The 17081-nt window shown below is 41.3% G+C and overlaps 1 protein-coding gene across 1 annotated transcript; it reads left to right on the top strand.

Annotated features, from left to right (window-relative positions):
• Positions 1–2139: 2139 nt before the first annotated feature.
• On the top strand, positions 2140–11450 carry LOC127509859 (interferon-induced very large GTPase 1-like). The gene is made up of 5 exons (XM_051889004.1): positions 2140–2286; positions 3202–3237; positions 6446–7051; positions 7264–8549; positions 8670–11450. Exons 1-5 carry the CDS (start codon positions 2265–2267, stop codon positions 10773–10775), a joined length of 4056 nt encoding a protein of 1351 aa, XP_051744964.1. The 5' UTR covers positions 2140–2264; the 3' UTR covers positions 10776–11450.
• Positions 11451–17081: the final 5631 nt, after the last annotated feature.

Below are 17081 nucleotides of genomic sequence, written 5' to 3'. Positions count from 1 at the left end.
GTTATGATCTTCAACCATTCTAAAACACTTACTGTGAAAAATGCTGACTGTACAAAGACCAAGAGTCTCTGCTTAGAGTCCAGGGCCAAATTCATTCTGCAGCTTCATATTCACAATACATTCAGGCAACCAGGAGAAACTGAGCATGTTACACGCTTTCCCCATACACGATTATAGATCATCATCAATGTACTGAGATATTTGTATGTTTTCTATAAAGCATTTTCATGTGTTTGTTGTGATTATCTTTATAATCAGGCTATAGTACAGAGAAAGGACACGACTGCAATGGTCTTTTGAGATACCATCTACACACTCAAAGTTGGTTTATATCATAACTGGAATGAAATAATAGCCTAGTTAAAAATGACTTGTTTACATAGAATATATGATATTTTATATAATTTAAAGGGTTAGTTCACCCAAAAATGATAATTCTGTTATTAATCTAAAGTGACTCACACTGTTCTTGCATTCCCTGAATTACTGAAAACATCCATCGAAAGAAGATTAGGACTGTCTTTAATTTCAAGTAAAATATGATCGTTAATGTGCTTTTTTTAAAGGCAGTTGTGTTTAGCTGAAGATCCTTAAATCTGGAAAAAGTTGCTTTCTTGCCGATTTAAAATAAAGGGTCAGACAGAGTTCATTCAGTGAGTATACAGGTGTTCAATGGAGAACAATACATCACGTCAAAGCCTGCGGTGTGTGTGTAAACGTGTGATGATTCATTCACTTTCAGCAGCCCTTTTTTCTCCTCCTAATATTTTCACTTTCAGTCTGTCAGTACCTTGAGACCGTTCACCTCACTTCAGCACCTCACCTGGAGTGCCATCAGAACCTTGTATGTCTGCACTGAAGCATTTTTGCCCACATATAAAAATATATTTAATGCTACTTTTGATACTTGGGTACATACAGTAAGATTAAAATAGCTGATTTTTATTGTCTTGTTTTTTGTTATTAGAAATATTCCACAGTTTTGAATGTTTCACTTTCCTGTTTTGACCTTTGACAGATTGTTTGGCTGGTAGTGAGGTTTGGGTGAATCCTCTTTCTAAGAGTTTGGATCCACTGGCTCCAGCTGGAAACTACCAATGCTTGGCATGAATCGTCAGGACTTCATCATGCTGGAATGTGTCACTCACAAACATGACCTCACTGTGAGGGAGGAGCATCAACCCGAGAAACAGAAGCACGCGCGCGCCCTCCACTGGACATTATAAAACACTTCATGTGGCTTATGCGTTATAAGACCAAACTCAGTGCACACATTTTTAATAAAGCATACAGTGTACAGACAAGCAGATGGACCATAATATGAACACAACGCGTTTAATTTGTCACTGAAAGTTCTCTGATAGAGATTAAAATACACACTGAACTCTGTTCCATCATCGTGTATATATATATATATATATATATATATATATATATATATATATATACACACACACACACGTATAAAATCTATTTTTGTGGTTGAAAGTCTTAAGCTCAGCTGCTGTTTTCTTTGTTGATGAACATTATGTCTCATTCTCACAGGAACTGAATCCCTGCATTTGTTGTCAGACAAGATGGAAACAGGTTCTACCTGAGCGACTCCACCTACAAACTTCTTCCTGCTTTCATGTTGGCAATAAGAGGTGTCTAAACCTCGACACACAGGTAACACATTTCCTTATAAAAACCCTCTTCATGTTTGTTATATGAAATGTAAATGTGAGATATAATACTAATAATGAATGTGATTAATAACTTTATGAGTTGAGTTTCAGTTTATTTATTTATTTTTTTTATTTTTTTTGCCACAGAACCATATCAGAAACAAATCTGTGTATGAAAGTTTGTGTTCAGTGTTTATTTTCAGTTCTTTTGGTACAAATTTAACATTTACAGTGAGATTTTGGAGCACAAACAATGTAAAATTACTGCATTACTAAAGATCTAAATCATGTTGATCAACACATTTTACATTCTGCACTTTTTTATTGTATGAAGGCACAGAGAGCAGTTTATGAACATCAGTAAATCAGCAGATGCTGTTATCTAAAGCGACTCACAGTGAAGTGAAGCTGAATGTTTGATCAGTGTTTGTGTTCATTGGGAATCAATCCTGTGACTCTCAGCAGATGTGCAGCTCCATACGACATGAACAGAGTCTCAGGACTGAGGAATCTCTCACAGGACTGTGATGAACAGACAGATGTCTGGAGTCACAGAAGATGATCAGATGAAGATTTATAAATGAACAGAATATCAACATGTCCAGCCCTGACAGCACAGGTGATGAACAGACACATCTAAATCTGACATCTGAATGATTATTTACTTCTATCTAAGTCACATTTCCTCAAGTTCTCTTTCATCATGCTCAAAGATTATATGAACTTGTGTATGAACAGTTTCATCATTACATGTTTAAGGTTTAAATTCACAATAACTTTATATTCAAACAAATAAGTATTATTGTTGATGTCCACAAGTCGACAACATCTGATTTCCCAGCATCACTTTGACTTTGACCGGTGCTGCTGCTCGGATGAATCTTTTAAAGATGTTGTTTTCTATTGGTTCATGTTTCTGTGATGACAGAGTCCAGTATACTTTTGTTTCATTCAGTAACTGTGGGCCACAAATGGAGCAAAGAGAGACCTGATATGAGTAATTCATTATATACATAAATACATGAAATAACAAAATATGAAATCAAGGGTCAGATATATAACAGATGAAGTGTTGAAGAAGACAGTATTGAGTGTGTTTGTGTTTAATGGATCATGTTGATAGTTGATGTGAGGAAGAAGAGACCATTTATAGCACCAAAAGTAACTTGAAAAGAAATGTTTCACATTTACATGTATTCATTTAGCAGATGATTTTATCCAAGTGATTTACAAATGAGGAACATCACAAGAAATGTATCATCCAAACCAACAATATTAGTAACACATAGTTTCAAGTTTCTAGAGTTGAAGTTTAGTGCAGAAAAAAATATTTTCTTAAAATGATACACATAAAGTGTCTTTATGAATGGAGTCACATGCAAAAGGTTCATCTTCAGCTGTTTCTTGAAGATTGTTGATATTATTTCTAGATTCAGATTGTTTATCTGTGCTCTAAATGATTTAAAATACCTGTAGTGCACAATAATGTTCAGAAGATCCACTAACAATCTGTTTGTGTTTGTTTATTTTGCAGTGGAAAGAAGAAGTCCAAAGCTGGATCGCCCCAACTGTACGTTCAACTGATTGACAGTAAAAGCAAAGGATGATATAGTTTTATAGTTCAAGGGAACTTGAGATGCGTCGGAACGCTGTGGGATCGCATCTGCGTAATTGCATCGTGAAGCACGTATAAAATCAGTCCAATGGGGTGACGGAACGTCATAGGCAGGTGACGTCACTGACCAGGAAACTATAAAGCCTACCCGAAAACACATTCATTCAGCTTCTGTGCCTTCAGCAAGTGCTAAATGTGAAATCGTGTGTCCTATTTATTGTTGTCTGTCTTTCAGTCACACAAGCATATTATTGTTATTATGGCAACCCAGGTGAAAAAAAAAGTACATTTCTATAATAAACTTAAAGTGCTCTATTTTCGTGCACTACTTTTGTATTTAATATACTAAAAATTCTTCTTTAGTACTTCTTAAGATAATCTTATGAACATCTAAGTGTACTCAACTGTGCTATTTTGAGACACCATGAAATATGAACTAAAATGTGCTTTTAATATCTCTGTATTTAAAAAATATATTTAGTTACCACTTGTAGTACACTATGGGTTAAAACACACCAGATGTGTGTTTGTTTGAGAGTGCAGCATGCCCAAGCAGCTCTCAAGGGAGCTGCTTGCGAGCATTGTGATCTTCTCCCCATGAGAACGCTGTGCTCCCGCCGAGCTGTCTTCGAGGAGAGCGGCTCGGTTCGCATTCCTCGCGGCTTGGGTCCCGCTTCTGCCGAGGCAGAGTGGCGCCTGCTGTCGTGGGGATCGCAGATGGATCTGACAGATGGGTTAGAGATGGGCTCTGCTTTGTCTCAGCCCTCACCTATCAGATCTAATGTCTCAATTCGGGGTTTGGAAGCACGTGCTGCGGTTTCTTCCACTCCGGTTGAGGCAGCTGCACTATGAGCATCCAGTTCTGAGGAATTGAATAAGAAATTGAGGTAGTGTAGCAAGACTCGTCACTTCAGTCTCCTGCAAATGAGGAGCTGGTGGAGGTTTTAACTCGCGCTGTGGTCTAGTTAAACAGCGATTGGCCAGCTGAGAAACAAGAGCTGCAAGTTAAAAGTAAATTAGATTTCCTTCTAGGTCAGCTCAACCTCCATGTTGGAGCTTATAGTTTTTTCCCGACCTCCACACAGAGGTGTTAAGGTCGTGGAAGAGATCGGTTTCATACCGTATATATACACCACAAACATCAACATACAGTAATGTTATGAGTATGAAAAAACATGGTTATGGGGCGATGCCCAAGGCGGAAGAGATGCTCGCGAGCCATCTCTCCCCTCAGGCTGCATCGTCCCTTAAAGCCCTGACACTGCCAACCAAGTCACTTAAAACAACATCAGCATTGGTGGGCAAAGCGTACTCGGCAGCGGGTCAGGCGGCCGCATGTCTGCATACTATGTAAATCTTGCAGGCATACCAAGCTGACCTGCTGAAAGACCTGGGGGAAAGTGAAGAGGTGGGGGCTGAGATGATTCAAGAACTGCGTCAGTCAGCTGATTTAGCTCTCCAGGCCACCAAGGAGACGGCCAAATCCATCGGCCGGTCTATGGCAGCCCTATTAAAGATCGTGACAAAACCTTCCTGCTTGACGCTCCGCTCAATCCCACCGGCCTTTTCAGGGACTCCATTTCCTCTGTCACGAGACTTCTCTCTCAGGCAAACGGGTCGATCCTTTCCCCTTGCCCAGAGTTGTGGAAACTGTGGGCTTGGCCTCTGAGGGGGCCCAGCTCATGAGTTCAGGTCTCTCTTGCCCCATTGGTGCAGTGCTGGACTTCCTGCAGGAAAGATTTTCCACAGGGCTATCCCCCTTCACAATAAAGGTGTACGTGGTGGCCTTAGCTGCTTACCACGCTCCTTTGAGTGGTGTATCTTTGGGGAGACACCCGCTTATTACTCATTTTCTTTTGTGGCACTCTAAGCCTTAGACCTGCAGTTTGCATGAGGGTGCCGGCCTGGGATTTGGCCGTTGTTTTACAAGGCCACTCTGTGGCTCCCTTCGAGCCCATAGAAGAATTTCCTGAGAAGTTTCTCACACTCAAGACTATCTTTCTGCTTGCTATTTCATCTCTCAAGAGGATTGGAGACATTCAAGCCCTCTCGGTATCTCCCTCGTGCCTGGAATTTGCACCCGGCATGGTTAAAGCTTTCCTTCACCCCAGACCGGTTTATATTCCCAAGGTCCCTACTAATGTTGTAAGACCTATTGTACTGCAGGCCTTCTGTCCTCCTCCCTTCCAGATGTCAGACCAGGAGAAACTAAATCTGCTCTGCCCTGTGAGGGCGTTAGGTGCTTATGTCTACAGAGCTGCCCTGTGGAGAAAATCAGAACAGCTGTTTATTTGTTTTGGGTCACCTAGGAGAGGTTACCCCGCATCTAAGCAGAGGATGAGCAAGAGGGTGATCGAGGCCATCTCACTTGCTTATGAGTCAGCTGGTCAGCCATTACCTTTGGCTGTTCGAGCTTACTCGACTAGGAGTATGGCCACTTCTAAAGCATTATTGACAGGAGTTTCTCTCCAGGAAGTTTGTGATGGGGCAGGCTGGTGCTCGCCACATACGTTTGTGAAGTTCTATGAACTTGACCTCGGGGCACAGGTGCTATCGTCTTAGTGTGCGCTACGATTTCACATGGACGGTTACTTGCTCATATGGCGACGTGGGTATTGGCATTCCCACAGCGTTCCGACACAGGTCGAGTTCCCTTGAAAGGGAACGTCTTGGTTACGCATGTAACCTTAGTTCCCTGAGTAGGGAACGAGACGCTGCGTCGCCCTGCCATACTCCCGGCATGCCCATAAGCGACTTGCTTCAGTTTTTCAGAAGCTAAATGAATGTGTTTTCGGGTAGGCTTTATAGTTTCCTGGTCAGTGACGTCACCCGCCTATGACGTTCCGTCTCCGTATTGGACTGATTTCATACGTGCTTCACAATGCAATCACGCAGAGGCAATCTCACAGCGTTCCGACACAGCGTCGCGTTCCCTACTTGAGGAAATAAGGTTACATATGTAACAGAGATGATTTGATGAACTGGGACACTAATCAGTTCAACTTCTTAATATTTAGTGCTTTAAAGGCCAAACATGAGAAAAATCACAAATGACAAATTCTGCATGTGTATTATGTTTGTGAACTTGTATTATACAAGTTGTACTGCATGTGTATTATGTTTGTGACACTTGTAGAATTCTTTGTTTTTCTTCATCTATCAGTTTCAGAGGGTGTGAAGCTGAATCTGGTTGTGTGTGGGAGTGACGGCACATTAAAATCCTCCATATCAGAGCAGATCCTGCAGCAGACAGACAGAAGATCAGACGTGGATCTTCATGGACGTCAGATCAGTCTGGTGGATCTTCCAGCTCTGTTCAACACTCGTCTCTCAGAGGAGGAAGTGATGCATCAGACTCTCCGCTGTGTGTCTCTCTGTCATCCTGGAGTTCATGTTTTCCTCCTCATTATTCCTGATGCTCCACTCAATAATGAAGACAAAGCAGAAATGGAGGAGATCCAGAGGATCTTCAGCTCCAGAATCAACAAACACATGATGATCCTCATAATGCAGAATTCAGAGCATCAGACAGCAGAACTGAATGAAGAAACACAGTCTGTCATTGAGAGATTTGGAGGACGACATCATTTCTTTAGTCCCAACACACAAGTGTCCACATTGATGGAGAACATTGAGAAGATGGTGGAAGAAAACGGAGGAGAGCTTTACTCCACAGAGATATTTCTGGAGGTGCAGATGGAAAAACTGATGATATATGAAGAGATGAAGAAGAAAATTGACTCACTAGAGACACATTTACTGTCACAAGGTAATGACCAGAAAATCAGTTTGGGTCTTAAACTAAATTCTAAACTAAAACTCTTAAACTTAAATTCTACAATAGATTTACTCTATAATAGTGTTTTTAAACAGCAGAACTGCAACATTTAAAATTGAAAAGTGGCTCATCTTACCCTGATCCCCCTGTTGATCTTGTCATGTTTTCTTAAATTTCAATATGATTTGTTTATTCATTTTCAGGTTCAAGAGAAAACACAGATGAACTGAGGATTGTACTGCTGGGAAAAACTGGAGTTGGGAAGAGTGCAACAGGAAACACAATCTTAGGAAGAGACGCGTTTAAGGCAGAAACATCTCAAGAGTCAGTAACTAAAGAGAGTCAGAGAGAATCATCTGAAATCAACGGCCGACACGTTACTGTGATCGACACTCCAGGACTGTTTGATACTGAATTGAGTAATGAAGAGATCCAGAGAGAAATCAGACACTGCATCTCCATGATCCTGCCTGGACCTCATGTGTTCATCATTGTGCTCAATTTAGGACAACGATTCACTAAACATGAGGAAACATCAGTGAAGATCATCCAAGAGATGTTTGGTGAGAAATCATTAATGTTCACCATGGTGCTCTTCACCAGAGGAGACGATCTGAAGAACAAAACTATTGAACAGTGTTTGGGAAAACCTGGATCTCCTTTGATGAAGCTGATTGAAGCGTGTGGAAACAGATTCCATGTGTTCTATAATAATCAGACTGGAGACCGAACACAGGTGTCTGATCTACTGGAGAAGATAGACAACATGGTGGAAGAAAACGGAGGGAGTTTCTACTCATGTAAGATGTTCAGACAGATGGAAAGAGAAAGACAAGAACAACAGATGAAGATCCTGATGGACAGAGTCAGAGAAAGAGAAGAACTGATGAAGAAACTGGAAGAAGAAATGAACAAAGAACGAGAGATATTTAAAAATAAAATAGAGCAACTGAAGAAAGAAAAAGAAAAACTGCTGATGAAATACGACACGGAAATAGGCAGACTGATGAACAAAATCGAGAATGAAAGACAGATTCATGAAAAAGAGAGAAAGAGAAGAGAAGATGAATATACAGAAAGAGAAGAACGATATAATATACAGATGAGAAGAGAACAAGAGGAATGGGAGCAACAGAAACTGGAGGAAAAGATAAGAAGAGAAGAAGAGAAGAAAAGGACAGAGAGAGAAAAACAGATTTCTGATGAACAGATTCCAAGACTAAAGAGTGAAATGGAGGGAATAATCAGAGAGAAAGCGAGAACAGAAAGAGAGAGACAAGAACAACTAGAGGATTTAGAGAAGAGACTGAAAGAAGAAAGAAACATGAGAGAAGATCAACAAAATACTTCTGAAGAGAAACAGAAACTCCTTGAAGAACAGATTGAAGAAGAACTGAAGAGAAGACGAGTGGAGTGGAGAGAGGAATATGAACGAGAGAAAGAGAAGATGATGAGGAAGATCTGCTCTGAAACTGATCAGTCACTACAGGTGAGTGTTTGTGTTTGTTCTGTTTCCTTCAAACCTAATAAAAGTGTTTCAGGTCTTAAGAAACCTCTTCTGTCAAATCTTTGCTTAATTAATGATTTGCGTTGGTTTCAACTCCAAAAGGTCGCAGCCTACAGGAAACTGAAGAATGAATACAGGAAGTGGTCCTGGAGTCTTTGCAGTGCCATGATGGAAACTGAGAACAAACTTCACAACAAAATAGAAAATAAAGCAATTCATGAGGTTGAGGAAACTGATCTTCAAAGAGAACTGAAGAAGACAAGTGAAGAAGTGGAAAAATCAATGTCTGAATTCTTTGAGAAAGACATTGATAAATATATACTGATTCAGTGGAAAACATCATTTGAAATCAAAATCAAAGAGCTTCAGGAAAACATTGTGAGAGAAACAAAGAGGAAATTAAATGAGGTTCTTCAGCAGCGAGACCTGAAGAAAGAGGTTGATGCTCAGAGGACACATTATGAAAACACTCTCTATGAAAAGAGCAGAGAACTCGCCTTAAAACTCAAAGACAAAACAAATGATGAAGAAACACTGAAGAAAGAGTTTGATTTGTTCTGGGAACAGAGTGTGAAGAAGATCATCAGAGACACTCCTCTAATCAGAGATATTGATGTAATGAGAGATGTGAGAGAAATCCTCAGTGACGACTATAGAAGTGTGTCTGTAGATCACTGGAGGGATATTTTCGCTGTATCAAATTATTCAGATTATGTGAAATTAAAGGGATTAAGAGGAATTAATGCATATTTATCAAATGCCATCAGATCAGTGAAAGATCTGTCTCCAGAGGATGAAGCTCAAATCAGATCATTAGTCACAGATGCTGTTCAGCAGACAAACAGAATGATTAAGTTATTTAACATTTCAAAGATGGGCTACAACATCAGCTGCATTCAACAACTCATAGATTACATCAAGAGGAGAGTAACAGAACATCAGGAAGAACAAGTGAAATATGTGTTCAAGAATGAATTCTTCATGGATTTGGTTCTTTCTATCTGTGAGAGATCAAACAAGATGATCACTGACCAACACAGACTGTTCAGAGAAGCCAATGATCCTGTAATACATGTTGAGAAGAAGAGAGAAGAGTACTATAGTATTTTCCAGAAATACTGTCATGGAGCAACATCAGCTGCCATGTTTGGTGAGATCATCTGTCAGAAACTGAAAGAGTCCATTGAGCAGAGTGTCTACAAGAAGACTGCCAGAGATCTGACAGATGAAATGAGATCAAACTGTGAATCACTGAATGGAAACAGATCAAATCTGGAGAAACACATCCTGAAGACACTGGCAGAAGAGGAGGATTTTATCAAATACATGAACTACATTCATAAACCCAGAGATCAGTTCAAGAGTTTCATCAGAGATGAAGTCAGTCGGTACATCTCTGATAAGTTCAGTGTCAGTGTTTTACCCAAGATGAAGAAGAACATTGAACTCCTGCAGCAGAAGATCATGAAAGCAGCACATGAATCTACTGAACATGTTCAAGAGAACAGAAGAGATGTTGGTTTGTGGTTGAAGAGTTTCACACAGCAGATCTCAGATGAGCTGATCTTCTCTGAAAAAGACCTCAGTGGAGTGAATCATGATGATGTTGATGTGAAACTCCTAGAAGATGTGATGAGAAAAGAGCTTCCTGCTATAATGTCTGAGATCAGCAGTAGATTCAACACAAAGACATTTCCATCCAATCTGGACCTCAAGTTCAGACCAGATGAGCTTCTGATTGATCTCTTCTGTCAGTGCTGTTGGGTTCGGTGTCCGTTCTGTAAAGCCATCTGCACCAACGATATAGAAAACCATGATGGAGATCACAGTGTTGCTTTCCACAGAGTGATAGGAATTAATGGCACATATTACAGTTCAACACAGAATCTCTGTACTGGTATGTGCACAAACTTAGTGGCAAGTCATCAGTATTTTAATATACCAGATGGAATTTTTAAATATAGAGAATACAGAAGAGCAGGAGGAGTTTATGCAGACTGGAGCATCACTCCTGATCTCTCTGATCTGCCCTACTGGAAGTGGTTTGTGTGCAGATTCCAGAAAGATCTGGAAAAACACTATGGTAAAACATTTGAGGGTAAGAGTGAGATTCTAGATATTTTTTTTGAGGGGGATGGTGAGATACCAGATGAATGGAGAAGATACTCAAAACAGGATGCTATTGAGAGTTTGGATCAATACATGTAATGAGCAGATGAAGAATGAGACCCTTGCGTCTCCTCTCAGATTCAGATCACAGTCAGAAATGAGTTTCTCTGACATTCATCAGTGAATCTGAGCTCATCTACACCTCAGAAGATCAGAGCTTCATCAAATACACCAGAAGAGAGTTAAAGACAAGATTCAGTTCCTCATACAAGTGTCTGTCTGATGATCAAAACAACATTTTTCTGAACATATGCCTCATTGATGAAGCTCAAAATGCTTGATATTATAGTTTATTACTAATCAAAACAGCTTAATCTCTATCATGAACTGAAAAGGATCTATGATAAGGATATTAATGACAGACTGTTGATGAAATATGATTGAAGTGTGTGTTTGTTAAAGCTCAGTGCTGGAATCAGACGATGGAGGAAAGTGTGAGAAATAAACAGATGTGTGAATCCAATCTCTCAGACCTGTCAGTCTGATTCATATTGATTCATATTCATATGATTCACTCGACACAAAAACTGTCAACATCATGAATTTATTGACCTTGTCAAGTGTCCTTTCACACTTGTTTAATATTTACTCGTATTATGTGAAACTTTGATTTGACTTTAGGAATTGAAATGATGAAACCTGAAGATCTCTATAGCAGATTTTCCTTCTCTGACAGTATCTCAGTCATTGATAAAATTCATCACTTAAACATTGTGTGGCCAAGTGGTGTAATATACAATGTTTCTATTTTTTGTTGAAAATGTTGTGGCCCCTTTAAGAAAACTCCTCTCTCTTCTCGCGATACTTTTTGCGCGATTTGGATGCATGTGCGCGACCAGAGAAGCCATTCTCACTGTCCACGAGAGCTCCATGTGCTAGTGCTTGCATTCGGTCTAATCTAACGTAGTTTCGTCATCTTTCGGTCGATGCTTTTGGATCGAGTGAGTGACGAGTGAACCTTGTGGCAAATAGTAAAGGATTATTGGGTATGTAAATTTCACGATTTGATATAAAGTGTTTCAAAGCAATGTTTATTTGATAGTATGTATGTATGTATGTATGTATATATATATATATATATATTACCTGCTGTAGATGTGTTAAAAGCTATTTTGTGATTGATTCTGGTTTATTTTTCTTATGGTTCATGGTTAATATGTGAAACAAAGGGAGTGTGGCTTTGCTAATGTGCTTTTATTTTTCTTCTGTGCCTCAGCCACTGCCGTATTCCAGTCTGTATTAACATTTGTTTTGTTTTTTTTCAAGTAATTTGGTTATTTCCGGTGGACTCCGGTGCGTTTTTTTGTTAGTCTTTTACCTTGCATCTTACTGTACTTCAGTGGTGGCATATAGTCATCTGAATTACATCTAGTCGATTGGAAGTGACACTAATTATTGTCGTAACTTATCTTTGCAACAATTGATTGTCATTTCTCTGATTTTGATTGCTTAAACTATGGATAAGAGTTTTTTTTCTTTTTGTATGGTGTAATTAGTGAAATCTTCAACTATCCAAAATCTACTTCTGTAAGTGTGCTTATTCAAGTTTTGCTCCCATCGACCGCTGTCATTTTTTTGAACAGCAGTCAGATTAAACAAACCCCACATTTTGAAAAGCATAATTTTGCTTCCGGTGTGTGTGTCTTTTCTTCCACCCGGTTACATTTTTGGTACCAGGAGTGGGGTATCTGACAGTTGGGAGCTCTTAGGCGTTTAGTGCGTTTTTTTCTCTCTGGAATACGGTAGTGGTGTGTACGTGAACTGCAGGGACCCGGAGTGGAGGCGGTCAACCGTGCTTTGAGTGTCCAGAGTGACGACGTCGGCTGAGGGTTCGTGGCCAAGGGACTGGATCGCTGGACGAGGAGGGGACATCGCCATCTGTGGCCGAAGCTCAGAAGTGTGCTGTTAACTAGAAGACTGTTTTGTGTGTCCTGCAAGAAGAGGAAGCAGTGTTACACAGACATTCTTTATCACATATCCTTTGAACTAAAGAAAAAGACATTAAACAGACTTTGCTGCCAAAAGGACATTTAAATTTAATTCAACATGTCACAGTCTGATGATGAAGATGCAGTACAGGGTGCTGCTAGCGAACAGGGTTTAAGACATGATATGGACGATGTGCAGGGACAAATCCAAGAGCTCAGCAGAAAGCATGCTGAAGCTATGGCAGCTATTGCCAACCTAAGTAGAGAGCCAACTAGATCTTACATATATGTGCCAAGGGAACGCCACATTCAGTCTTTCAGTGGTGATTTTAGTAAAGATGGTAGAAATGTGGATGAATTCATTGAAGAAGTGGAAAGGGTATTGCTTGTAAGAAACCAGACTCCCGAAGACCAAACTGACTTTGTTCTTTCCCTATTGAAAGGTGCTGCTTTGGAAGAGGTTAGGTTAAGGCGGGGGGATCAACCTCAGCGTACGGAAGACATATTTTTCTACCTTAGGGAGGCCTTTAGGGAAAAGCGTAGTCTTGCCCAGTTATTGCAGACTTTCTATACTCGCAAACAGTTAGAAGGTGAAGACCTTCGTGCATACTCTCATGCCTTGTCACAAATATTGAACTCTCTCTTGAAGCAGTCACCCGATGCTGTTGCAAATGTGAATGTTGCTTTACGAGACCAGTTCATTGAGGGAGCAAGAGATGCCGCGCTCCGAAGGGTACTTCGTAAATTGGTGAGGGACAAGCCACAGTCAACTTTGATTGAAGTAAGAGATGAAGCTTTAATGTGGTCTCTGGAAGATCCCAAGCTGCGTGCTAGTAAAGTAGCCCTTAACCGTAATGTAAGCTCTGAAGCTACAGAAGTCCAGTGTGCGGCTGTGGTGATGCCAGCAAAGAGCTCTGTTACGCTTGATGAAGTTCTAAAATTAGTGGCGGAACAAGGCAAAGCCATAGGGGAGTTGACTCAAGCTGTTCAGAAATTGACTTTACACTGCACTAAGCCTGAATCTGTGAATCGTACTAAATCTCAGATGCAGCCTAGGTTTACAGATGATGGCCAGCCCATCTGCTTTAAGTGTAATGGGGTGGGGCACATAGCCAAAAACTGTGTGAGAAGAAACAAACAAACAGTCAATGAGGATGCATCTTCAGCCGTGCCACAGGGAAATGCACACCCTCGGTCGCTGTGAGCCAGGCGATGCGAGGGCAATCTGTTGGCTCGACTCCCAAGGACTCCGATCATGATCGACTACTCCAACATGCTGTGGGGAAATGTCCTGTAGTTGACTTGAAAATCGGGGGAGTGATTGTTTCGTGTTTACTTGACACGGGAAGCCAAGTCAGTACAATTACAGAACATTTTTTTAAAGAGCACTTAGCAGGTGAAGTAGACGACATGCTTTCCACATCCAGTTGGCTCAAAATTACAGCCGCCAATGGATTAGACATCCCGTACCTTGGTTATCTTGAGCTTACAGTTGAAACCATGGGTATCACTCTGCCAGAGTGTGGTTTTCTAGTAGTCCGGGATGCACAAAGCTCTTCAGCTGTTCCAGCTCTCATCGGCATGAATATCATAGGCAGATGTAGACAGTTAGTTCATGCTGAGTTCGATACCACCTTAGGAGGGGAACTGCAGTCTGACTGGAGAGAGGTTTTCCAGCAAATGCAAAGTGTCAGTCGACATGAGAAACGGTTTGTTGCACGGGTAGCTGGAAAAGAGACAGTGTACATACCTGCTTCATCAGTTTCAACTCTGATGGTCAGGGGGATAAGAAGCTCATTACCTGAGGGTTCAAAACTGTTGTTGGAGCCTGGAAATTCACCCTTACCTGGGGGCTTGATTGTGGTACCATCCCTTGTGTCCACGGTAAAACCATTGTTTCCAGTGCAAGTTGTGAATCTCTCCACAGAGGATGTATGGTTGCAGCCCCGCACCCGGCTGGGTACTCTCTGTCCTGTTGAATCCTTAAGTCCAACGGAGGGTTGTGAAGTGAAGTTCCTAAGAATTGCAGCTGGAGTGGAAGAGATAACTGTAAACACAGAAGAGAGACCGGTATTGGCGAATACCTTAACCGACTTTCTTAACAAGCTACAGTTAGGTGGTACCGCTGAGCAACAGGATGAGCTTAAAGCTTTGCTATTGAGGTATGTGGATGCATTTGCGCTGGACGATGAAGAACTAGGGTTTTCTGATAAAGTACAGCATGAGATCAATCTGGTAGATGACGTTCCAGTTTCTCAGCCCTATCGGCGCATTCCACCGACCCAGTATGGTGAAGCCAGGGAACATATCACCAAGCTTCTTAAGAAGAGGATTATCAAACCTAGCAATAGTGCTTATGCATCGCCCATAGTACTTGTAAGGAAGACGGATGGTAGTCTTAGACTATGTGTTGACTACAGAAAATTGAACTCCAAGACAAAACGAGATGTCTTTCCTTTGCCCCGTATTGACGAGAGTTTTGATGCGTTACAAGGTGCAAAGTTCTTCTCAACCATTGATTTGGCTAGCGGGTATCATCAGGTGGCTGTGCGTGAACAAGACCAGCCGAAGACAGCATTCACTACCCCATTTGGTATATTTGAATACTCTCGTATGCCTTTCGGAGTCTGTAATGGACCTTCTACATTCCAGCGTCTTATGCAATCCACTATGGGAGATTTGATCTTCCAGATCATGCTGGTTTATTTGGATGATATACTTGTATATTCTTCTACTTTCCATGAACATCTTCAGAGATTAGATGTCGTTTTCAGTAGGTTGAAGGAAATGGGGCTCAAGGTAAAGCTGGAAAAATGCCGTTTTCTCCAGGAAGAGGTAAAGTTCTTAGGTCATCAAATTTCAGCTCGAGGCATTGGTACTGACCCTGGGAAAGTTGAGGCGGTGAGAAATTGGAAACCTCCTGGCACAGTAAAGGAGTTAAGATCATTCCTAGGCTTCTGTAGTTATTACAGAAAATTTATAGAAGGTTTTTCCAAAATCGCTGGCCCTCTTCATGATTTGGTGAACTTGTGCCTGAAGCAACACGGAGTTGTGAGGAAATCTGAGTTTTGTTCACTTTGGTCAGCTGAGTGTCAGGCAGCCTTTGAGTTGTTAAAGGAGAAGCTTACATCTGCTCCTATATTAGGCTACGCAGACTTTTCTCTTCCATTTATAGTGGAGACGGATGCTAGTAGTGAAGGTCTAGGAGCAGTCCTCTACCAGCAGCAAGGTGACTGTAAGAGAGTGATCGCCTACGCTAGTAGAAGGCTACGTAATGCAGAGAAGAATGACCGAAACTATAGTAGTATGAAGCTTGAACTACTAGCTCTCAAATGGGCTGTTTCTGAAAAATTCCGGGGGTATTTGTTGGGCTCAAAATTTGTAGTCGTCACAGACAACAATCCCTTATGTCACCTGCAAACAGCAAAATTGGGTGCTATCGAGCAAAGATGGATGGCCCAATTAGCAGTTTTCGATTTTGAGGTTAAGTACCGACCCGGACGGCACAATGCTGCTGCTGACGCCCTCTCTAGGCAGCCATTAGCAGGGGAGCCTGCTAGTTCTGAGGACGTGGAATACGATGATTGTGTTGCCATTTGTAATGTGATCAACAAGGGTACACCCTTAGATGTGGAACTGCTGACAGCTGGTGATCAGTGCTGTAAAGTGAGCCAGATCCGTGCTTTGGGGTGTGGAGCCAGGGTAGAAGGGACTGATACTCAGGGAAGTACATTTACTCTTCCAGGCTATACCAAAGCTCAGTTAAAGGATTTCCAGCTAAAGGATTTGATTCTCTGCTCTTTTAGGGAGTTTTGGGATCAGAAGCGAAAGCCCACTAGTCAGGAACGACACAGCCTACCTAAGCCTGTATTGTCACTGTTAAAGCAGTGGAAATATATAAGAGAGTCAGATGGGTTGCTCTATCGTGTGGTGGATGATCTTCATCTTGGTGAGTGCCAGCAGCTGCTCTTGCCAGCGTGTTTAAAAGATCGAGTCCTTGAAAGTGTCCATGATAAGATGGGACATCAGGGTATAGAACGTACCCTTAACCTGTTAAGGCAGAGATGCTTCTGGGTTGGCATGTATGAAGATGTCGAGAGGTGGGTCAAAAAGTGTCAACGGTGTATTCTAACCAAGATGCCGCAGCCGAGAATCCGTCCTCCTATGAAGCCATTCTTAGCTTCAAGGCCTTTGGAAGTAGTGGCAGTGGATTATACAGTGCTCGAACCTGCCTCAGATGGTCGCGAGAATGTGTTGATTGTAACCGATGTGTTTACTAAATTTACACAGGCATTCCCAACCAGGGACCAGCGAGCTGAAACCACAGCCAAGATTTTACTGAAAGAGTGGTTCATGAAGTATGGAGTGCCAGAGAGGTTACATTCAGATCAGGGAAGGAACTTCGAAAGCGAGGTGA

The sequence above is a fragment of the Ctenopharyngodon idella genome, chromosome 3 (genome assembly GCF_019924925.1).
Source record: "Ctenopharyngodon idella isolate HZGC_01 chromosome 3, HZGC01, whole genome shotgun sequence".
Lineage (NCBI taxonomy): Eukaryota > Metazoa > Chordata > Actinopteri > Cypriniformes > Xenocyprididae > Ctenopharyngodon > Ctenopharyngodon idella.
This window is presented reverse-complemented; position numbering and strand designations above follow the sequence as displayed.